Here is a 24294-nt window from a genome sequence, read left to right as displayed (position 1 = left end):
AGCCTTTACCAAAGTGGATGGTACAGTATGGTACCCCCTAGCCACTCCCCCCCAAATAGTTTAATGAATGAACATTTAAAACATAGCATCTTCAAATTAAATAATAGAACTGAACTTTGAACATAAAAATTATCTTTTTAAATAACAGTACAGAAAATTGCCAAACACATTCATATCTTTAAATATTAGATAGAACATCAATATACAAGCTTTGAAAAATAAATAAATACATACAAATAAATAGAAAACTCTCATAAGAAATAGCCAAACACATTAAATGCAGTCTAGGTGGCCCCAGGAGCTATTCCTTTCTCTTCATTCACTCCAATTCCACTAGGGCTCAGCAGTAGCCAGTAAGCTTCCTCTTTCTCTCCAGATCAGTTGGTGCTGCCCCTGTGATGAGAAAATAGTTACTGTTAGTAGGACTCAAAAAATTGACCTCATAGCCTTATACCAAGTAGTTGCTACCTAGACCACTGCTGCCTTGTGTGGCAGAAAATGCCAGGCTCCTAGATGCCATTTAATTAGGAATAAGGAGCCTGTGGTCACAATCTTATTATTAGCTTCAAAAAAAAAACCAGAAAGCAATGGAATAAAAAAAAAAAAAGTACATGCATGACATCACTTAAGCCTGACAGCAAACCCCGTGCAGTCGCTGCTATTACTTTCCCCATGTTATTGAGACTTAAAGAGGTTAAATACTTTCCTTGGGGTTACAGGAACAATAAAATGTGGAAACTAAACCTACGGGGTGGGGGTTGGTTTTCACTGCAAAGTCCTCCCTCTTCACCACTAAGCTTGAGAGGTGTGTGTTGCTCAAAACCAAGGGTTCTACTTTTCAGGTCTGAAACCCATAGGAGACAGACCTAAACAATATCTGTTCCTTAATGCGTAGGCAGCATTTTAGCATCATTGGCTAAATCTACTTAATCTTTCAGGAACATACATTTACCCACATTCACTGGGGATGGAGAGGGGGATGAGGCACTGGAAATATCCTTCTGGCGCCAGAGCAGATTCATGACCTTAATGGCAAATTTAATTGTGAAATAATAATGATTTTCAGCCCTGCAGCTAAACCCTAAGGTTCTCTGATACAGTTTTCAGAAGGTAATATGTCTGTATTTGTGACCAATTGCTCTAGCCGTACGTGCAAATATAAACCATAACTCACTTGTTTAGCATCTTGTCGACTATTTTCTTAACCAAGGGGGCTGCGGGGTTGAGACAAACTTCCTGACCATTCTTGAGAGTGGCTCTGCAGAGAGAGGGGAGACCACGTGAGGCCGGAGGTCGGGCTGGGGGTCAGGGTGGGGGTACAGGGAGGTAGCGGTGACAAGGACCGCAGCAGCGGCGGCACTTACATGACTTCCGTTTGGCCACAGTGGGGTCCCGGGGGCGTCACCGTCAAGCTCTGGATGTTCTTGAAGTGAATTCCCTGCACTGTCTGCAAGCAGTGGCAGCGCAGTTCGGTGACCACGGGCGCCCCTGCGGAGAGAGCAGACTCGGTTAGGGGGCCGTCCGGGGATGGGCGCCCAGCCACCCGCCCACACGCCCCGGCGATGCCGGGCGCCGCGTCTCACCTGCTGCGCGCCGGCCGGCGGCCACCAGGAGCAGGAGCAGCAGCGCGGCGCGGAGGAGCCGGGGGGCGGCGGGGTTCGCGGTGCGGGCCATGGGGCTCAGCTCGGAGGGTCTCTGTCTGCGGCGGTTGAGTTGGCGAATCGGATTCTGTGACTCCCCGAGGCGGTCGAACGCCTTTTATCCTGATGGGACGGGAACCCGCAGCCCCGGGCAGGGAAATCCCCTGACGCACGGGTCGTTCCGCGGTGCGGAAGGAAGACGCGGCCCCGCCCGGGCACCGCCCGCCCCACTCCCGCATAATCCGGGGACCCCGGGGTGTGGCCTCCCCACGGGGGAATGAGTCGCCGTGCAAGATGTGGTGTCAGACCTTAGGGACAGGTGTCGTGATGAACGTTAGTTATTAAGATTGGGGGAATTAAGGAGAGAGAGGAGGGGAAAATCAGAGAGAACTGATTTTCCATGTGTTACTTACGCATTAAGAACCTTGGGACTTGATTTTACTCGTATTTGCATAAATAACAGTTAAAATACATGCCACCTCAAATTATACATAAGGAAGTTCCCCTACTTCGTGGTATTTTGAAAGCACGAATAAATCACACTTTGTGTCATATCGTCTCGCACTGGTGACGGGATGACAAACATCAAAAGTTTAATTCAGTGTTTAAAATAGAACATAGTGTCGTGTTGTAATCCTACCCCTGTGAAATTCTGGAACTTCCAGAGCTCGAGTAAATCCACGAATACCACCTTTTTGGTATAGAGGGTGTTGATTAATCCATGAAATGAGGGGTTGGTGGTCATTTGGAGCTGCTCTGAGAGGGACAGCTGCGTTGGGCTCACGGGTCCACGGTTTCCAGTTTTGTCCAAGCACAGAATAGGTCATAGGGACCGGAAGCAGTTGTCTAACGTGAGTAGTAGCGCCCTTTGCTCGTCTAAGCAGCAGAAAAACGTGCTCCTGTAAAGTATCTAAGAGCTAGATCATGAATCTAATTTCATTTCCTTGTTTTATGGCTACAAATCTCATTTCATTTCCAAGTTATATGGACTTTCCTGCTTCCAGTGATCTGATTTCCTCTCTAGAGAAATAATTGCAGTCATATTTTATTTCTACTGCTTTCTAATAAGACATTTCAAGCTGGTAACTGGAGCCTTTGTCATTGCGTAGTTATTTTTCATTCTTAGTTTTAATGTCCTTTCTTGGATTATACTCAGATAGGTTTCAGATGGTTTAGGAGTGATTCTGGATGCAGATCTGTGAGAGGGGTGGGGATACCCACCAGGTGGGAAGCATGAGCAGGGAAAGGATGCTGGAGAGGTGGGTGAAGGCACAGAGAAGGACTCTGCCCCATATGCCAGGATAGGAATTACAGTGCTCCCGATAACTGACATGACATTTAACCTGTCTGTGCCTTAGTTTATCTGTAAAATGGAAATTAAAGGTACTTTCCACTTCAACAGGTTGTTATGATGAATAAATGTGTAAACATTTGAAAATACCAGTACATATTAAAAGCTATAAATAATAAATAAATTAATTAATTAAATAGAAGTTGCTTTTCCATATTACTAAACTGAAACTAACCTGGGGATAAGATCTTCATACAAAGAGAACAGAATTATTGCAAACAAAACAAAACAAACAACAAAACCCCACAAAATCCTACAGCATAAAATATTTATTTTTTTTTTCTTAAGAGAAAACTTAGAATGTTTTGTTGTCTAGTTTAATTGTTGGGTAATTCTATAATTCTAGTTTTAGTCATTTCAACTACAGAATGTGAATAAAGTTAAAGATGTCCTATCTTGATTATTAGAGATTGTGAATGACTAGATTATGAATAAAGATTTGTCTTTACATTTTATTTGTCAGTAATCATCTGTACAAGTCCTGAGAAAAAGAACAGACTATTTATTTATTTTTTAAAAAGGAGTAGGAAATGCAGGATGACCTAAAGCTTCTAAAACATGAGTTATCTCAGAAATAATTGAGAATTTGTTTAGATCCTATTGGTATTCTTATTTTGGGGGGATTCTTTTGGAAATACAATTGAATCTTGAACAACGTGGGTGTGAACTGCACAGATCCATATATATGTGAATTGTTTTCAATAAATATACTGGAAAATATTTTGGAGATTTGTGGCAATTTGAAAAAAACTCAAAGTCTAAACATGTCACCCAGAAATATCGAAAAAATTAAGAAAAAGTTTTATATGTCATGAATGTGTAGAATACATGTACATACTAGTCTATTCTTATATAGGCATAAGGTGAGTAATATTTAATATAAAATTAATGTGTTAATTTTCTTACTGTTTTATAACTTTGCTTTCAAAGAATTTCATTACCCTACAGCATGCCTTTCTCTTTTTGTTGGAGAAACTGTGTATCATCAGCCTGTCATCACAGGTAAATTTTTGAAAAAATGTTTCCACTCCTATGTTATGAATTTGACTGTAGTACTACAGGTGTAAAATTTTTATAGCGATTCATTTATTAGTGCACAGGCTAGGCTACCTTGAAGCAATCGTATCAATAATACTAGGGTACCATAAAACAGCCCGTTTCCTTCTTCATTATCAATGCATTAATCGAATCATTTTTTCAGCGTCCCTAGTAACTGACATATTTTATATGCTTACAAGATGCTGAGTAACCATGAAGTGCTGTCATAAATATCATTTTCATGTAACAGACAATATTCTAAATCTCTTACATATGTATAAAACCCACTTCATTTTCTCAGCTGCCCCGTGAAGTAGTTACTGGTCTTTTTTTCTCCAGTTTTTCTCCACAAGGAAACTAAGCAAGTTGCCAAGGTTTCACAGTTAATATAATTTCAAATTTGCGCTGCAGGCAGTGTAGCATTAGCCACTCCACAATAAAAAAAAAAATTTTTTTTTTCTGGATACAAATGAGAGATAACTTCAGAAGAGCAGTTTTGTTTTGTTTAAATATGTTCATTATCCTCATTGGTTGAATAGTTCAACTCCACCTTTCCAAAGCTTAAAATAACAAACTGTTCAAAAGTCTCCAGTGTTTTATTTTACTAATAGTGAGAATCTTATTTTGTGGCATGAATATTATCAACTTAATTTTAAAATCCATGTCTATTCGTCTATTTGATTTTCCAAATCAATGGACTTCACCTTCAGAATCGGGTCAGTGGGAATGAAGATTCTACCCTTAGAGCTTGCCAGAAGGGGCACTGAGCATATTAATCAGCTCTTATTTACTGAAATAAGAATCATAGTTTTCTTCTGACCCAGTTTGGGTCATATTTTAATATCTGAAATATTTTGCCTTTAGCATTCAGGCTACTCAGATATTTTCTCTCTTTATGACTTAAGAAAACAGAGAATATTTGCTCTAATGCTTTCCAGATCTAACCCAGAGTATTGGCGTAAGCCAGTACTCAGGGTGAATGAATAGAATGTCAAAAAATTTACAGTGGTAGCCAAAAAGGATGAAACATTTCAAGAAGCAGCCTCGTATTTCTAGAATTATCTATAACTTTGTGCCTAAGACTTATGTAATAAACATCAATTGCTTATAAAATTAAGTACAAAGGAAAGGGTTTTCTTCTTCTTTAATATATCAACCCACAAATTTCAATCCCTGTTGGCACCCTATTTATTTTTCAGAAAGTTTAAAAAGCAGCGATGTTCTGAAACCTACTAAAATAATCCAATTCTTTTTTGCTTTAACAAAGATCTTCCGTAACTAATTACTCATTTTATGAGGTGAATGGCGAATGTATATGCCCAAACTTTCAGCTAATGCAATCCCCAAGTTTAAAGGAATAGAACTAACCCTAAAATAAAAAGCATTGCTTGCTAAATTTCATTTTGAGCTACCATATTTACTGCATCTTGCATATTTGATTGACACTGTTTAATCTGCCTTTAGAATGTGGAGTTGCTGCTGCATCCTGAGACGACAGAGCTGCAGGAATGAGCAGTGCCATGCCCTATTTTGTTGCAATTACTACTTTGGGTAGAATGTCTGACTCAGAGAGGAAAAGAATAAAGAATAAAGAATAAAGACGTTGGATCCTTTCACTTCTGAAGTCCAGAGTGTTTCATCCAGTGTCAATGTCATCCATGTGGTCCAGTGCACTTGTCATTTCTGCTTGCCTTGAGCCCCTTCTTCCTTATTCTGGTTATAAAACCTTGGCTTTCCTGTGGGAACCATCTTTTCTTCCTCCCAATTGAGGTAGCTCAGGTAGGGTGACCCTGCTCCAAATTTTCAGGAGTGAGCTGATGTCCCAAAGTAGAGTCAGTCAGTCCTTCCAGTCTGGGTCCAACTCTCAGTCACTCTATGGTACAGAAGTGGGTGAGCGACGTAAGTCTGACCAAATCAGAAGAATCCCTAGAGTCTTTTTTGTCAGGATATGGTTGGAAAAACAAGCCCTTGATTCCTTCTGGGTCATTGTATCTGGCAGAACAGAAGCTTGACACTTTGCCAATGCTTGAGAAGATCTTGCCTAAAATGAAGCCAGCTCTGGGAAAAACAGCCTGATCTGGAGTGAGACTGTCACTGCAGAGAAGTTTTAAACTGAAGCACTGGGCTTTATCTCATCTCAGTCTTTTAGTTTCACAGGTCAAATGATCCCCCCTCTTCATTTAAGCCAATTTGACTTAGGTTTTTGTTACTGACTCCACTTACTGCTAGATTTATCTTACTAACAGAGGGTGTTTCGACTCAGATTTAATTCTTTTCTTTCTCTGTTTGTTTCAGCATTTTTAGTGATCATTTTTTCTGCAATTTGTAAGGTGGGAATGAATTTTGGTGTCAGGGATATAAAGAGGAATAAGACACTCTGCTAACCTCTAACTCTTGATGGAGTAAGAGAGATGAATATACAAATAGAAAATGTTTAGAAAGGCCTGGTAAGTATCATGGTAAATTATTCCCAGTGTATTAGGAGCGAGTCCTGGTACAACTCTTATAGAGTAGGTTTATGAGAGATGTCAGAGAAGTTTTCCTAAAAGAGGTGCTCACTCGTGTGAATCATAAAGATGAGGAGTTTTCCTGTTAAATGGGAATACTGAAGGGTGGAGAACATTCTAGGAGAGGGCAAAGTAAATACTCGGACAGCAAGCAGCTCCTGCACCTGGAGCTCACTCTGTGAGCAGGGAGATGGGAGAGACAGTGGCAGGAGAAGGTGGCACGGTTTGGACACTGGAGGCCCGTGGGATCCTGCTTGTCCGTTAAGACCCAGTTTGGATGTTGCCTCCACTGGGAAGTCTCTACATGCATGTCAAGGTGTTTCCATAGCCCTCTTGCCATGGGGAGGGTGGGAAGTCTCGGGTAACCTAAAGATTCAGGGTATGTGCAGAAAGTGAGGGGGTAGTAGATAATGCAAAAACAAAGAATAAACAGAAAATTGAATTAAATAGAGTTGAAAGACCAGAAGGGGGAGCTCTCACACACTGTGACAAAATCAGAGCTTAACAAGAAGAAAGTCTCCTTTCCTGGCAAGAACCCAGGCAATGAAAAGCCATGGGCTCTTTGTTTACTCCAGCTCTCCTAACTGTCTTTCCCCTCTATAAAACTTTTCTCCTTCCCTTGCCATGTGGGGACCTGCACGTGGCTCACCACGTTTGCAGACCCCAAACTGCAATTCTCTGCTGATCCGGAATAAACCCATCTTTGCTGGAGAAATATCTGGTAGTCTGTTTGTTTCAGATCAAAAATATTAAACCAAAAGACATTTATTAAGCATATACAATATACAAGAGATTGTGGTCAGTTTTGCAAAAGACACATAGTGAACAGAGCTGAACCATGAAGTTCTTCTTCACTGCCTAATGTGCATGCTTTCTTCTGCAACATAGCTAGTCTTTCCTTCTGTTCCTGTGGTAAAGACATCCTGATGAAGTTAAAATCTATAATCATTTAAATTCATTTCAATTAACTCTGATTACCATCAAATATATTAAATTTGGGCATTATGTGAAGGCTTTTAAAAGGATAGATTTCAATATAAACTTTGTATTTCCATTTGCTTAAGATTGTTTTTAAACATTTGCAGAAGTAATTAAATTGCATTACATATAATATAAGCCAAAGAAATATAGAAATGCCAAAGTTACCAAAAAATATGTCAAGAAATAGAGACAGAAAATGAGGAAATGTTTATGTGAAAGTATTTTTAATCACACTTGGTTCTGATGGGCATGAAAACAGCATGATGACCCTGTTCTGAAGCTTCCTGTATTATAGAAACAAAATTTAGGAAGTTGCAAAATGAGTTATAAACCACAGCAAATATATCATGTACAGTGATATGTTACATATTTCAGCTAGGAAAGTTACAGTCATCATAAAAATCTTGATGATCTGAGCATATCCTCTATAATCATTCAACATTCTGAAATCTGTTGATACATTCTTTATGGCTCATATATGATCTCTTTCAGAAAATGTTCTCTGTGTGTTGGAAAAACAAATGTGATTTACGCAGCTGTTACGTGAAGCTTCCCTGTACATTTTGTTCAGGCCAAACTGGTTGGTCATGTTGCTTAACTCTTCTATACTGTTACTGATTCTTTACTGCTTTGTCTATTAAGTATTAAAAAAAGTTTACTAGAATCTTCAACTATGACTATGGTTTCATCTGTTGCTCCTTTTAGTTTCTCTATATTTTGCATTTGATATTTTGACAAGTTTATTAAGTTTTTTATTATTAAGCTCATAACATTTTGTAATTATTTTTGTTTCTTGTAAAATTGCCACCCTTTTATTTTAAATCAGCCTTTTTTATCTCTATTTCTTTTCTTAAATCCTAATATATTAATTTGGTCTTAATTAGTATATCAATCACTAACCAAAACATCAATCATTTATATTAAAAATAGATTGATTATTATTAATAATAATTAATATATCAATATATCCATGCCAGGTTTCTTTCTTTTGACTTTTGCAAGATATGACACTTTGAATTCTTTTGATTTCAAGCAATCTGGGTCCTAATTTTTAATGTGTGTCCCTTTAAAGCACCACAGATTTTTTTGGTCTTAATTATACAGTCTGATAATCTTTGACTATTAATTGGAGGGTTTATTTCATTTAAATTTACAGTAATTCTTAATATAGTTGGGTTTAAGTCTACTATCTTATTACTCTACTTGTCCTATCTTATTGAAAATAAACTTTTAATTTAGAATAATTTTAGATTTAAAAAAATTTGCATAGATAGTATAAAGAGTTCCTGTGGATCTTTTGCCCAGTATCTCCTAATGTTGACACTTTACATAATTATGGAACATTTGTCAAAACTAAGAAATTAACATTGGTACATTGCTATTAGCTACATTTCAGCCTTCATTCAGATCTCACCAGTTTCCAGGAATGTCCTTTTTCTATTGCTGGATCCAACCCAAGACACCACAATGCATTTAGACTTCATGTCTTCCTCTGTCTCCTCTGACCTGTAGCAGATTCTCAGCCTTGTCTTGTTTTTGATCACTTCAACAGTTTTGAAGGATATTCTTTTGGTGTTTTGTAGAATATTCCTCAGTTTGGAATTTTATGATCACTTTCTCTTGATTACACTGGGATTATGGGTTTGGGGTAAGAATATCTTGGAGTTGAAGCACACTTCTCATCACACCACATGAGGAGTCCATGATATTCACATGATGTAACTGCTGATAATAACCTTGATCACTTCATTCAGGGGGTATCTACCAGAATCTCCTCTGTAAGGTTATTATTTTTCCTTTTTCCTTGTGTATTCTATGGAAGTAAGTTACAAAGTCCAGCCCACACTCATGTGGGGAAGGAAATTAAACCCCACCTTCAGAAGGAGAGACACTCTACTTATATCACTAGGCATTCTTCTGAAAAGAAGATTCATCCCATCTCTCCCTGTGCTACCTGTTGTTCCCTTAATCCTTAATTCAGGTATTTTCATTCATTTTATCTTCTTCTCAGCTTTTTAAATCCAAAATTTTACATTTCCTTTTTAGTGGCTGCCCTAAAAATTACTGCGTTCTTGCCACATAACAATTTTCCTTAATAATTTCTCCTACAATTGGAGAAATGTATTGTTTTCAAGTCTGTTTATCTCCCTACCTATCCTTTGTGTTATTTTTTGTCATATTTTACTGTACATTATTACAATTTTTTTAAATAGCACAGATCGTTTGAGTTCTTAGGACGAATCCACTTATCTATGTTTCACACCCAGCTTCATTAAAAGGAAAAGAATTGCATAGTTGTTCGAAAAACCACTTACCAAACCATTTAATAGGAGCCCTTGTTGAAATATTTATAAAAATTCAACAGTTTATGAAGCATTAATTTTGAATAAGAAGTTGGTCAGTGTGGGGAAAAAAGCAATATTTTATATAAATTTAGAATTCTCAAGGCAGTTGGGAAGGATAGTGTGTCAAATCTTACTTCTTAAGCGAAAAATAAGGAAAGTAACAGCCAGGAACAGGCATAAATTTAGGCACAAACCGAGTCTAACTGTGCAATCCCTTGGGCACCCAATAGAACTAAAAATCAAGAAGAATAAAACAAAATCTACTCATTTTTTTTTTTTTGCAAAACTTTTATTTTCACGTCATTTAAAAAATGTAACAACAGTTTTAACTTCTCTGTTCCAAAACAAAGAGAAACATTGTGTAATGAACATTAAACAAGGCATTATGCCCTACAAGCAAGACATAAAATGTCCAAGGGAAACTTCAACATAAAAATGTTGACATAATATGAAATAACTTCAGTATAACAACCGACATTCTTTTAAACAAGTACAAAAATAGATGTGCACACACTTTCCTTGATTCTAATAGTGATCTCACTGTCCAATTGCTTGGACCTCCCTCTCCCACCCACCCCCTGTACCTCTATGACAGTGCTTGGCACTTTATGGTCTCCCAATAAATACAAGTTTGAGACATTTAAAACCAATGATCTTCATATTAAATAACAATCAGGACTGAATTATGTTTCATTAAACACCTTCACATCTTTAAATATTAACATGTAAAATATTAAAATAAGAGCTTTGAAAAATAAATAAATGTATAAATAAATAGAATACATAAAAAATAGCCCAGCATGTCTAGTCCTTTCTAGAAGCCAGATGTTCTCTTCTACATCTTCAGTTCCTGTAAGAGGAGAGAGCCTTTTCAGCACCTGCCGCCAATGAGCTTCTTACTTCTCTCTGGGTCAGTTGGTGCTGCTCCTGTGATGCAAAAAGGGTTAGTGTTACAGGTGCTCAGGAGAACTGCCCTTCTCTTGCACTGGCCCCTGAGGCTAGAGAGACTTCCGCTTGTAGACCCGGGACCAGCCCTGCACTTGGAAAATGTACTGATCAAAAGGATTACAAAAAATTTCACAGGTGTCCTGGCCTTGAACTCAGGGAGCTTTCACTGCACAGTCCCTGCTCTTACCACTAAGATTTAGAGGCCGGTGTTGTCCAAAACTAAGGGTTCTACTTTTCTGATCTGAAGCCCATGGGAGACTGAGGTAGACAATGTTTGTTCCTTAATGGGTTGAAAGCATTTTAGCATCACTGGCTAAATCGATTTAATCATTTAGGAACATACATTTACCCGTACTCATTTGAATGAGGAGGGGGATGAGGATGGAGGGCACTGGAAATATCCTTCTAACACCACAGCAGATCGAATTGAATGGTGAAATAATAATGATTTTCAGTCCTGCAGCTAAACCGTGGGTTTCCTTAATATACTTTTCAGAAGGCAGATACTTGTATTTGTAACCAATGGTTCTAGCTCCAATTGTGAATAAAAACCAAAACTTACTTATTTAGCATCTTACTGATGATTTTCTTAACCATGGGGGCTGCGGGGTTGAGACAAGCTTCCTGGCCATTCTTGAGAGTGGCTCTGCAGAGAGAGGGGAGAATCCACGTGAGGCCGGAGGTCGGGCTGGGGGTCAGGGTGGGGGGACAGGGAGGGTAGCGGTGACAAGGACCGCAGCAGCGGCGGCACTTACATGACTTCCGTTTGGCCACAGTGGGGTCCCGGGGGTGTCACATTAAAGCTCTGGATGTTCTTGAAGTGAATTCCCTGCACTGTCTGCAAGCAGTGGCAGCGCAGTTCGGCAACCACGGGCGCCCCTGCGGAGAGAGCAGACTCGGTTAGGGGGCCGTCCGGGGATGGGCGGCCACCCACCCACCCGCCCGCCCGCCCCGGCGATGCCGGGCGCCGCGTCTCACCTGCTGCGCGCCGGCCGGCGGCCACCAGGAGCAGGAGCAGCAGCGCGGCGCGGAGGAGCCGGGGGGCGGCGGGGGTCGCGGTGCGGGCCATGGGGCTCAGCTCGGAGGGTCTCAGTCTGCGGCGGTTGAGCTGGCGGATCGGATTCTGTGACTCCCCGAGGCGGTCGAACCTCTTTTATCCTGTGGGATAGGAGCTGACAGCCCGGGGCAGGGAAATTCCCGGACGCACGGATCGTTCTCGGATCGGGAAGGAAGACGCCGCCCCGTCGCGGGGGGAGAGCGCTGGGGCCCGGGCCCGCCCGCCCCACTCCCGCCTAATCCGCGGACCCGGGGGTGACGTCTTTGTGCCAAATCCGCACGCAGGCAGTGAGTTGCTGCCAAGTTGGGGCTACCGCCTTAGAGGAGCCTGTAAGCACCCGATCACCCCTGGTTTCCGGGCGGGGAGTGTCAGGCCTTTTAGACCAGTGTAGGTACCGCACCACAACTTTAAGAGGGAAGAGTTACTTTTGCCTAAAACACTTCTGTTTTGGGGATTGGAAGAGTTTAGGCGGGAATGGCAGCCTGTTTTGTCTATCTTCCTCTTTAATTTGGTTTTTTTCAGATTTTATTTATCACTGGAATATACGCAGGCTTTAAAAATTCATCTGTTTATGTGTAAGAACGTTTGGACAAACTACTCCTAATGCCTTAGGATCTCAAATAAATCACGTTCAGTGCTGCTGTTTTTCCACGTGGGCCCTGGGGGTAGGGTGTGGAAAGACCATTGCACAGGTTAATTCAGTGTTTATTTTAGGATACAGTGTTGTAATCTCTTATCTTTCCTCTCTGAAATTCTGGAACTTAAATTCTAGTAATTCCAGGAGCACCACTTTTTGTTGTATAGGGTTGTTTTCATTTGTGACAGTTACTTTTGGCTATAAGAAGCCCTGCTGAGCTCAGGAGATCCCTTCACCTTTTTCTAGACCTGTCAGTGAATAGAGAAGATCATAAACATCAGAAAGTACCTAGGGATTCCCGATTTTATTATAAGCAGCAAACAGATACATTTTTCGAAATATGTATGCCCTAAATTACTAGTATATTTCGTCCATGTCCTACAAGTTTGCCTCTTTCCTGGGATTGATTCGGTCTTGAGAATCAACTCTCAATGTGCTTTAGCTATTTAAAATGTCAGTAAAGCATTTCAAATTCTTTATGGGTAAGGCTTTCTCACTGGATAATTCACTTTTCACTATTGGCTTCAATAACCCTTTCTGGATTAAACTGTAGATCTTTTAAGCTGATCCTCAAGGATAGATGAGGACCCCTGGGGATGTGTGAGATACTGTGTGGGTGGGGTGAGAAGGGGACCTGAGGGAGTGGGTCTGCCTTAGGAACAGAGAGAGCTTGTCAGGCTGTCAGAGCTGAAATCTCAGCTGCACACTGCCTTGCCACATGACCTTGGGGCCAAGGGCAATTTATTTAATCTCTCTCTGCTTTTGCTTTTCCTCGGTAAAAGAGAGCTAATAATAGTGCCTGCCTCACAGGGTGGTTATGAACATTAAATGTGTTAACACTTGTAGAACATACTAAGTGCTATATAAATATCTGTTAAATAAACAAAATAGAAGTATTTTACAGCCTTACTGTTATGGACTCCCCAAAATTCATATGTTGAAGCCCTGTATCCCATTGTGGTGATATAATGAGGTGGGACCTTTTGGGGGTAATTAGGTTTATAGGAGGTCATCAGGGTGGGGTCCTCATGATGGGATTAGTGCCTTTATAAGAAAAAGCACTCTGAGAACTTATTCTCTCCCTGTCTCTGCAGTGTGAGGATACAGCATCAGGGTGACTATCTGCCAACCAGGAAGAGAATTCTCACTGAATGCTGAATCTGTAGACACTCTGATCTTGCTTCCCAGCCTCCACAACTGGAGGATATAAATGTTTGTCGTTTAAGTCACACAGTGTATTGTATTTTGTTATAGCAGCCTGAATTGATTATGATACTTACATAAACAGCAACAATCTACATTAAACCCTTATGTAAATAGGAAAAATGTATATTTTTTAAAGAAACATCTCAATTTATCTTTAAAAATTTTCAGCGTTAGAAATTTTGAAAGGAAGATGCGTCTGTATTCTTTGAGAATCCTGGAATAGATTTTTCAAATCTGTTGTTTGAAATTTCACTTTCTATCAATTCCCATATAAAATAGGAATGAGTAAAATGCTCCCCAATGCATTTGTGGGAAAATATTTGAAAAAAGACTCTCTCTCTGCCTTGGGCATTAACAGCTAGCTACCCAAACAATAAAAAATATTAGCTGTGATGATTCCCAGACCCAACCCAAAATACTGACTTGAGTAAACACTCAGGAAGAGTAGAATTTCAGCTTATTTACAGTAGCAGCCAAAAAGATGAGATACATCAAGAATCAACTCATTATCTGCAGAATTATCTATAACTTGACTCCTAGAACTTGTTAAATTAAAATCATTTGCTTTCAGGAAGGAAGTAGAAAGGTGGGTTTTTTTTTTCTTTTATAATATACCACTTTCCATTATTTAATTCATGACAGCCCTAAACTAAGTTTCAGAAAATTTTAAGAACACCAGTGTTACAAAGTCCTTTATGATAAGCAAATTGCTTTTTGTTTTAACATGTCCTGAACACCGCTTTTATATGCACAAGCTGTAAACCAATGTGATCACTAGCCGAATGATGTTATCTAAGTAGAAGCTTAGTTTACTAAATTCCATCTTCCTTGTAATTTTTTAATTTCATCCTTCATATTTGACTAATACAGTGTAATATGCTTGCAAAATCTAGGGTCGCTGTTCTGAGCAGAGCACAGATCTTGCGACTTGGCCAACAAGAATGAGGGTGTGACTCTGCTTTATCCGGACTTGCTTTAGGAGCTTTGCTGACATAATTGCCACTGCCGTCCCTCCCACTTCCTAACAGCTGTAGTTTGTTGTCTGACGGTTCTAACACTGAAGGGAGAAAATAAAGATGACTGAACATGTCGCTAGATCCCAAGATCTCCCACCCCTCTGTCTAAGGGCACTCAGTTGAGCATCAGTGTTAACCTCCCCTACCAGGTTACATCTGCTGTTTTGTCTGCCACCCACCCTTCTCTTCCTCCTTCTTAAAACAGAACTCTGGTTTTCCTTTGGAAATCCTCACCCCTGCCCTTATCAATCCGTGTGATTAAGGTGAGATGATTTCAATTCTGAGCTCAAGACAAGGAGTTTGTGACCCTACGGTGGTGTTTCTCCCTCCTTCCCACCTGTGCCCTTGCCCAGGCCAATGTGGGTTCACAGTGGAGCCAAAGAGTTAAGATTGGCCGATGAGACAATGCCAGTTGTGCAGCAGGCTCTTGCTTCTCGCTGGGATTGCTAAGTGCAAAGATGAAAACCTGGAGTCTTGCCACCATTTGGGGGAGCCTATCCAAGAGTGGACTGTTACAGAGGAAAGCGCAGACAAGATTTTTGGTAATGTTGTTTGAGCACCTGTGTCTACCTTTGTTCTACCTAACCCATTGACTTTTATTGTTATATAGCAATAAAGCCTCTTCTCTTATTAAGTCAGTTTGAGTTGTGATTCCATCACTCACAGGAAAAGAGTCCTGAAAAATACCTTTCATCTTTCATATTGCTTCTTTTTGTGTGTATGCATATATATATATATATATATATTTATTGAAATATAGTCAGTTTACAATGTGTCAATTTCTGTACAGCATAATGCTTCATATTGCTTCTAAAGTTATCTTTCCAACAGATCAATTTCTTTACTATTTAAATCTTTCCTTCCCTTTTTTTCTCCATCTATTTATTTTTAGATTAGAGTTTATGAGTTAGAATCACGTTAGGTTCAAAGGACACAAAAAACGTATGAGATGCTTTCCACTACCACCAAACTTTCAGTCTAACAGGAGAAGCAGACACTTACAGGAAATTATAAAGCAGGTGGATAAATCCCATGAAGCGTAAGCCCAGGATATGATAGGAGCACAGAAGTGGGATTCCTAGGCTTGTTTCTCAAGGGGTGGGCCAAACTCTCAGAGAAGAACTTCAGGAAAGTTTCTCTGGGGGGAAGGTAACTCTTGAGTTGAATCCTAAAAGACGGATGAGATTTTTCCAGGTGAACTGGGAGATCAAAGGATGGGGGAAACCCTCCAGAAGATGACTGAATCAACAAAGGCATCAAGGCTGGAATGAGCATCTACTGGAAGCAACCAGCAATTCACATATCTGGAGCTTAGAGGTAGAGAGAAGGGAGAGATGGAGCTGGGAGAGGGAGGCAGGACCTAGTCACTGAAGGCTGTTGGTCAGAAACCAGTTCAGATGTTACCTTCACTGGAATGCTCTTAAATGCATCTCAAGGTGTTTCCATGACCTATGTGGACAAATTCACTACTAACTGGTGTGTGGGGAGGTCAGTAAATAAAAGGCCCAGGATAGAACAGAAAATGAAGAGATAGTGGATCTCAATTCAATAGACCTTTACTAACCACTCACTATGTATAAAGGGCTAGGACAGAATTTATGAGATGCAAAATTGGATAAACTCTTAACTTGATGTTCTTTAATATCTATCCAATATATTCCCCTCCAACTTCTGTTGTTACTGTATTTATAGTGAAGATTTGGATTATTTAAGCAATTTGCAGTGATTTAAATCATTTCAAGTTATACTAAGTATTATTCCAAAATATTGGCTTTGGGCGGTTTTTAAAGGATTTTTAAAAATTGCTCCATATTAGGTTTTCATCTCTATTTTCTCAAAATTGTTTCCTAAATGTTTAGGAAATAGTCCTGATTAAGTAAATGTTATCATGATCATATAATGTAACACGAAGAAATAGTGGTATGACAAGTTTAAAAAAGGGAAGTCAACACAGGGAAAGGAGAAACTTCTCCATGGAAATACATCCTTTTTGTTATAAGAGGATGTTTCTGGAGAATAAAAACATCATGATGACTTTGGCTTATGAAAGCAAAATTTAGGAAGTCAATATATGAGTGTACTAACTACAAATAAAAATATCACACACATGGTGTTACAATGTGGGTTTTGACAAGAAGATTTATGAATAAAGAATCAAAAACTTGATTTTTGAATGTTGTCCATCTTTTTTTTACTACACCTCCACGTATTTATTTATCAGACATACTTCTAGTTTTGTTTTCACTCTTCTTGACTCTGTCCATCGGTACATGCATTTTTAAAATAGAGACACACAGAGCGTTTGTCGCAAGTAATTGAAATGTCATCAGACTAACATGAGCAAAATAAAAGCTCTGCGTGAGGGCATGGAGGTGATATTTAGCATTTATTTGGCACTTACAGAAGGCCAGGAAGGAAGTCAATAGATGTCGAGGGCAGGAAATAGCCACAGCTATTACTTGGGGCTGGAATTGAGAAATAGAAAATTAGAAATAGAACTTACTCTCTGTTTTTCCTGTACCACGTGATTCTCCTTACAGCTTTTCTCATTTAACTGCTTCATTTTTTGTCCAATCTGCATCCCACTAGCTAACAGCAAACAGGAACAATTTTACTTCTTTTAGGTCTTGAAAATGGTCTTCATAGGATTATTAAGAAAATCAGGTAAGTTCACATTCGTAAAATGTGCTTGAAAGTAAATGCTGTATGTAAAATATTGTGAAATAAAGAAAAAATAATAAAACAATACAATACTTAAAGAATAGCTTTTAAAAGTAAAAGGAAATAGGTCATGCATGAATTTTTCCTTCTACAGTTGAGGTTAAGTAATCAGTTTTATTGACTGCGTGTATTTAGTACATGGGGTAAGAGTGAGGTAATTATTCCTCAATATGAAGGAAGTATAAGGAGAAAACAGAGAAGGCCCAGAGGGATTTTGGGGATAAAAGGAAGTGAGTTTAGGGATCATCACAGTAAAGTAAGAGGACAGAACATGTACTGAGTCGTCAGGGCTGGATGTTTGAGGGAAGGGGCGAGGGTTTGGGACAACAGTTTCTGAAAGTCCGAAGGTAGTTTATCTTAATGAACAAAAGGACTGTAAATTATCAGGAAAAGGACACCTATGACTAGAAAGCATTGAAATGACCTGATACCAATTCACATGACTTCATTTCTTCAGCAATATTTTGTAGCTCAAGGACAAAAACAGAGAAAGACAGTGAGAGCGAGCAAGAACGTGGGATTAACCTGGTGTGAACTATGAAGACGGTAATTTGCAGAAATGACTTCTATGCTTAGCTGGAAGGTGCATGAACCTGGATAAGGTGTGATGAACTGAAAAAATGGTGGTAGGGGAGGCTCTTTGATGGGGTTTCAGGTCCCCATGGGATGTTGAGCATATTCAGTGTAAGTTTGAGAGGAGAAGAGTTAGGACAAAAAACTCTAGTCTTGGAAGGGCCTTTCAGTGTCTGTAATCTTGTGGCACTGTTCTGAGGATAATGATGTCAAGGTGAGGTTCTACCTGTGGGTGACTGAGCTAGTGTGTCATTTGAAGGTTCTGAAATAGAGGAGGTTAAAGAACCGTGAGTTTCAGGTGGGACAAATGGGAGGAAGCTGGAGGAAAAGGGAGGGAGGATGGCTTGGTTATGTAACACATATGATACACTCTGCCTTAAATATGTATGTATACAAAGAAATATTACTTTCTGAGCACATTATATGATATTGTGTGATTGTGGTTGAAGGGTACAAATGGACAGATGAGGGGAAATGCTGGCACAACCCTGAAGTTCTCAGACATACTTACTTCTAACTGAAACACTGCTGATGGTAGTGAAATGGTGGGAGATTATTGTACCTGTAAATTATTGTATGAGGCAGTAATTAGGTAATTATTGGCGTTACTTTTCTTAATTAATTGTTAGTTGAGTTGCTTATCCTAGCAACCCACCGAAAACATTAACCATTTTTTAGCATCTACTGTGGTTGACATTTTCTTGGAATGAAGATATACTAGGAGGGATAAAGTTTTCTCTTGCAGAGAAACAGATCGGAAGGACAAAGAAATAATTACAATAGATTTCAGAGTAAGATCTAATGGAGGTTGGATACGGTGCTTTGGAATTACAGCATAGAAGACACATTAGCCAACACTGTTAATAATTAAGACTTAATAGTCCTAACTCTGTTTATGCTTGGTGACCACCATTCGCTTTCAAGTTCTGCTGCTCACCATACAAAACTGGACATTAGTACAATCCCTTTGTTGTATCTGACACAGTGAAGAAATAAATAATTGATATGGTTACATAATCTGCTTATTTCTTTTTACTTTTTTTCACTAAGGAGAAAGTTAAAATAGCTTCTCAATTACCAGATATACTTTAGAGTCTTATAAACATGGTGGTTGACAGGCTTTACTGACTTTTTAATTTGATTTTTGGGAAATGCAGTTTATTTTCATTGTGCTAAACTTTTTCTTTATTGACTGTAACATCCCAGTTTCGTGTTGTGATTCTGCCGAAGAAAAATTCTTGCTTCTCTGTGGTGTCCTTAGCAGGTTCCTTGTTAGCTCAGGGGCTGTGCCCACTGCTGTTTGGTAAAGAACCAAAGGAAGGGAGGAGAGTAGTATTTGTTACGTCCCAGTTCTGGGTGAGATGCAATGCAGATGAGCTTTTCATAATATCATTTTAATAATTTCAAGAATGCTATGAAATTGATATCATTATTCTCATTTTTATAGATAAGAAAACTAAGGTAGAGATCTTAAAGGTAGAGTTAAAGTTCGAATTCAAGACAGTCTCATTCAGAAGCCCATTGGCTCAAAGCCAGTCTTTCTCTGGACAAGAAAAGAAAGATTGGGAAAGACAGACACCATGTAAATCTTAAGTCTACTGAGTGCATTTCACCTCTTAAGCTCCTCTAGAAGACAATGCATTAAAAAAAAAAACATTGAAATAATGCCACTTTAATTTCATCACTCCCTGAGAGTTTGCACAACAGAGAGCTACAGTAAATTATTGTACAACCTGTGCCGTTCCTGCCAGGAACGCCAGCTTCTGATGCTTCTGCAGATAAGGGTGACAGCTTCACAATGTTCTCATCAGAGTTAATCTAAAATAAAGGTTAACATGGAGCAAAGTTTGTTTTGCTTCTTTGGCCTGTTAGGTCATATTTGCTAATTATTATATCCAGCTAAGGACATTGTTTGTGGCAGACATCAAAAGGGACATAAAGAAAAAAGCAAAACCATAAGATCTTACCACCTGCACCCCACTTTCTGATGTGTTCATTCTTCAGAAAATCAATTGAAGTACTTGTATTTCAATTTCAACACTCTTTTTTTCACCACATGATCTTTGCTAAGTGTCTGATTCAACCCACCATACTATGACAGCAGAAAGAATATCAATAATAATAATAATTATTAATAATCAGTAACAATTAGTAAAAATATACCATTTAATATTATATAAAACAAGGCTGAGACTGTGTGTGTGTGTGTGTGCGTGTGTGTATAAAATCTCCTCATAGTAACTGAGGAAATAGATATTCAAAATACACACATTTTAAAGATTAGGAAAATAAGTCACATGTGCTATGCCTGCTAAGAAATTTGGACTGAAAGCAAAAGAGAAGCCTTGAATGTTTGTACATAGATGAATGACATCATTGTAATTGTATTTTAGCAGGATAATTCTTGCAGCAATGAAGGTGAAATATGAGGGGTAAATTCAAAAAGGGGGCAAAGCTCTTTGAGAAATGATTATCTACTCTCATACCAGTGTATCTCTGCATCACCCCTTACGTGTACTCCACATTTACAGAATGATAAACTCTTCTCTAACATGCAATACTCATTCAGACTTTAGGGTGTTTGCACCCACTTCTTCTTTTTTTTTTTTTTTTGCAGTTTCATTCTTCCCATAACCAACTCTTCCTTCAAGATCAAGCTCATCTGTTGGTCCCTGCAGGAAGCAATTACTTACATGTCATTTCCCTTTACGTAGTAGCATGATATGGTAGAAAGATCAAGGGGTTGGGAATCAGCCAAATTTCTCTGCCTTTAATGTATGACCTTGAGCAAGTTCTTTAAGGCTTTTCAGATTGCTTCCTCAATTGTTAAATGGGAATAATTATCCTTGGCATCTATCAAGCCCTTGTGAGATGGTGACACTTATGATTATGTTTTTCCAGCTACCTAGTCTCCTCTTCCTCTTCTTATGGCATTTTATTTAATCTATACAAATATTTGTCATGTTAGATTGGAATTATCTTAGCCTGTGAGCGAGGGTGGAGACTCATTTTTGGATCCCAGTCTATAGCACAATTTCTGGCACAGAACACGATGCCTGTCATAGAATATATGTTGAAATGAATGATGTGGGCCTATCCTGGGGGTAGTTAGAGAATAGATAAATATCTGACATTTATATGGGGAGCACTGTAGGAGTTGATGACTGCAATACTCATTGCCTAATCAGCAGTGATGGTCTGATGCTTAGAATGAACATCAGACTGATGGCACTCAATAGGCTTCACCAGCATCAAGTTTACTTAGCTTTTCAAAAGGACACAGAAAGATGCAACACTGCATGTGAAAGGCACTATGATCAATGGACTGTGTGGATGTTTTGGTCAGCATTATTAGGATTTTGTTTATGTAAAAAGAAACTGAACAATTTTAGGTGTAAAATTTGATGACTTTTGACAAAACTAGTTCTTACCACCATCATACACATTTAAGATTTCTACGTTGCCTTGAATAATTGAGCATTTATCATTGTGAAATGACTCTTTACTACCAGCAATAGTTCTTGTTCTGAAATCTGCATATATTATAGACATCCAGTTTCACTTTGATTAATGTTAATACGGTAAATCTTTTTAAATTCTCTTACTTTTAAACTATCCAGATCTTTATATTTAAAATAAGTTATTGTATTAACATATGTTTAAATTTTGTTTTTCTATAGACTGATAGTCATGACCTTTCATTGGAGCATTTATCTCATTTACATTTAATATGATTCTCTGGAGGATTGGGTTTATATTTACCATTATTCTATTTTATCTCCTGTTTGTCTCATACACCCTGATAATTCTGCTTCTTTTTCTGCTTGCCATCTTTTAAATTAATTACTATTTTATTTTAACATTTCATTTAATAGTATTACCAGTATTACCTTATTAGTTATCCCCTTTAAAGAATTTCTCTGGGGTTTATCAGTGTCTACCTTAACATAAGGTGCCTTCACAGACAGTGTAATAATCTTACAGCAGTATACTTCCTTTTCCCTCTCCCTGACTCTTTGCTATTGTCACACATTTTACTTCTTCATATGTTATAAACTTCACAATACATTGTTGCTATTTTTGCCTTAAATAGTCAATTTTTGGCAGACTTTTAAATAATATAAATATCTTTTATATTCATGTCCGTATTTCCTATTCCAGATGCTCTTCTTTCTTTGTATCCAAGTTTCTATCTGGTATTATTTTACTTCTGCCTGGAAGACTTCTTTTAACATTGTTGGTCTGCTGGTAATAAATTCTTCTCATCTTTTGTATGTCTGAAAAAAATCTTTATTTCATCATTTTGAAAAGTTGTTTTTTTTTTTTTTTTTTAGTTTAGAATTCCAGGTTAATCAGCACTTTTCAGAATTTTAAAGATGCTATTTCATTGTCTCCTGGGATGCATGGTTTCTGATGTGATGAGCAGTCTGCTCTCTTTCTCATCTTTGTTCTTCTGTTCAGAGTATGGGTTTTTAACTCTGGCTGCTTTAAAATTTACTTTTTGTCACTGATGTGTATGCGTGCACTTTGATTATAATGTGTCTTAGTTTTATTTTATCTGTGTTTTTACTGCTTGAGGATTATTGAGCTTCCTGGATATAATTTTCATCAGATTTGGAAAAATTTTGGCTACTATTTCTTCAAATTTTTTTCTGGCTCCCCTTCACCCCACCACTTTCTGAGACTCCAATTCTATGTGTGTTAGGCTGTGTGATATTGTCCCCTGGTTCACTGATGATCTCTTCATTTTAAAAATCTTCTCTTTCTGTGATTCATTTTCAATACTTTCTATCACTGTGTCTTCAAGTTCACTAAATTTTTCTTCTGCAATGTCTAATCTGCTGGGAATTCAGCCAGTGTATTTTTTATTTCAGTTATTGCATTTTTACCCTCTAAATTTTTCACTTGGGTGGTTTTTATTCCTTCCATTTCTCTCCTCATCGTGTTCTTCCTTTCAACCAGTTTTTGAATCTATGGATTATATTAATAATAACTGTTTTAACATCCTTGTCTACTAATCTATTACTGGCCATTCCTGGTTTTCTGTTTTTCTCCTCCTAGAAATAGTGATACTTTTTTGCTTCTTTGTATGGTTCGTAATTTTTGATTGGATGTCAAATGTTGTGAATTTTTTGTTTGTTATAAATATAATTATATATTTCATATTACTTTAAGTATTTTTTCACTTTGTTCTGGGATGCAGCTAGGTAACTTGGGGTCAATTTGACTTTGAAGGCTAGATTTTAAAATATCTTAGTGTGGGTTCAAAAAACCCCTTAGATAAGGATTAATTTGACCCCGCCGCTGAGGTAATACCTTTCTGAAGACTCTACCTTTGAGCCTGATATGTGCTTTGAATTAGGACAATTTTCAATTGCCTAGGACAACATATATGATGATATTCTGTTTTTGTAATAGAATTTTTAAAAATTCAATATAATTATACATTACTAGTCACTAGACAAACTGAAAATTTTTATATTACAAAGGACTTTCTGAATAATACATTTATCCAGGATATAATCTTTTTTGTCACATCTTTACAGCCATTTTCCCCTCTATCTTACATAAATATCCATTACAAACATAGATGGAAAATAGACAAAGCTTTATGAGATAAGAAGCAGTTAGCTCAGTTGTGTGCCTTATAATAATTACAGTTAAAACAAAAGCAAAGCCAGTGGTGGTTATTTTAAATTCTGAGCTTTCAACTTGCCCTTATAAAAGTTCAAACCCTACTGTCCTCCAAATTACTTTCTTGAATCTTCAAGCATTGAGTGGTGACTCTGAATTTTGCTCCATAAACTTGAGTGCACAGGAAAATTTAAATTTCTTTAGTTCTTTAAAACAGATTAAAATTTAATCCTATCCCACGAAAAAGAAAATTATTCAATCTCAGTCATTACTGTGGTTCCCTGATCACACTCCTTGGTAGTGCAAAGGTCCCAAGTGATTTATGCAGAGCGAAGCATCCAGGAACATCCCTTTGGACTTTGGTTTAAACTTGTTTTCTATAAAAGGATAAACATTGGCATGGTCATTTGAATTGCAGCACTGTGCAACTTTTTCCATTCTGTAGCACAGAAATTGTTGCTATGGTTGATAATACCAGTGCTCACCAGTCTTCTAAGTACAGAATCCAGCCTTTCTTTCATATTCTTGTTACCTCCTTGGAAGGAGAGAGCTGAGAGAAAAAGCAAAATTGTTAATCTTGGCAGTGTGTTGAACTGTGACAGTCCCTTTTTCCTTCCTACTCTTCCATCTCTGTGGTATT

The 24294-nt window shown here is 38.3% G+C and overlaps 3 protein-coding genes across 3 annotated transcripts in view; all 3 read right to left on the bottom strand.

The window, feature by feature from the left end:
- Window positions 1–252: 252 nt before the first annotated feature.
- LOC116158247 (growth-regulated alpha protein) lies at window positions 253–1779 on the bottom strand. Its single transcript, XM_031470567.2, has 4 exons — window positions 1584–1779; window positions 1365–1488; window positions 1175–1258; window positions 253–393 (listed from the first exon to the last, which is right to left on the bottom strand). Exons 1-4 carry the CDS (start codon window positions 1672–1674, stop codon window positions 378–380), a joined length of 315 nt encoding a protein of 104 aa, XP_031326427.1. The 5' UTR covers window positions 1675–1779; the 3' UTR covers window positions 253–377.
- LOC105091368 (growth-regulated protein homolog gamma) overlaps window positions 280–24294 on the bottom strand; it is a 99086-nt gene continuing 75071 nt past the window's right edge. The window contains exon 4 of the mRNA XM_064485394.1: window positions 280–393. Coding sequence (XP_064341464.1) covers window positions 378–393 — 16 coding nt within the window. The 3' untranslated portion in view covers window positions 280–377. The remainder of the gene's footprint in view (window positions 394–24294) is intronic.
- Window positions 10143–12008, bottom strand: LOC116158243 (growth-regulated alpha protein). The gene is made up of 4 exons (XM_031470558.2): window positions 11789–12008; window positions 11566–11689; window positions 11373–11456; window positions 10143–10789 (listed from the first exon to the last, which is right to left on the bottom strand). Exons 1-4 carry the CDS (start codon window positions 11877–11879, stop codon window positions 10774–10776), a joined length of 315 nt encoding a protein of 104 aa, XP_031326418.2. The 5' UTR covers window positions 11880–12008; the 3' UTR covers window positions 10143–10773.

Source organism: Camelus dromedarius, chromosome 1, assembly GCF_036321535.1.
Source record: "Camelus dromedarius isolate mCamDro1 chromosome 1, mCamDro1.pat, whole genome shotgun sequence".
Lineage (NCBI taxonomy): Eukaryota > Metazoa > Chordata > Mammalia > Artiodactyla > Camelidae > Camelus > Camelus dromedarius.
The sequence above is the reverse complement of the archived record's forward strand: the minus strand, read 5'-3'. Positions and strand labels throughout refer to the sequence as shown.

What these genes read in the sequence shown, in the direction of transcription:
- LOC116158247 (XM_031470567.2), bottom strand. Translation starts at nt 1,674, where the DNA reads ATGGCCCGCACCGCGAACCCCGCCGCCCCCCGGCTCCTCCGCGCCGCG. An exon ending in CGCCGGCCGGCGCGCAGCAG is followed by an intron (nt 1,489 to 1,583) that starts GTGAGACGCGGC and finishes CTCTCTCCGCAG; the next exon opens with GGGCGCCCGTGGTCACCGAA. An exon ending in TGTGGCCAAACGGAAGTCAT is followed by an intron (nt 1,259 to 1,364) that starts GTAAGTGCCGCC and finishes CTCTCTCTGCAG; the next exon opens with AGCCACTCTCAAGAATGGTC.
- LOC116158243 (XM_031470558.2), bottom strand. Translation starts at nt 11,879, where the DNA reads ATGGCCCGCACCGCGACCCCCGCCGCCCCCCGGCTCCTCCGCGCCGCG. An exon ending in CGCCGGCCGGCGCGCAGCAG is followed by an intron (nt 11,690 to 11,788) that starts GTGAGACGCGGC and finishes CTCTCTCCGCAG; the next exon opens with GGGCGCCCGTGGTTGCCGAA. An exon ending in TGTGGCCAAACGGAAGTCAT is followed by an intron (nt 11,457 to 11,565) that starts GTAAGTGCCGCC and finishes CTCTCTCTGCAG; the next exon opens with AGCCACTCTCAAGAATGGCC.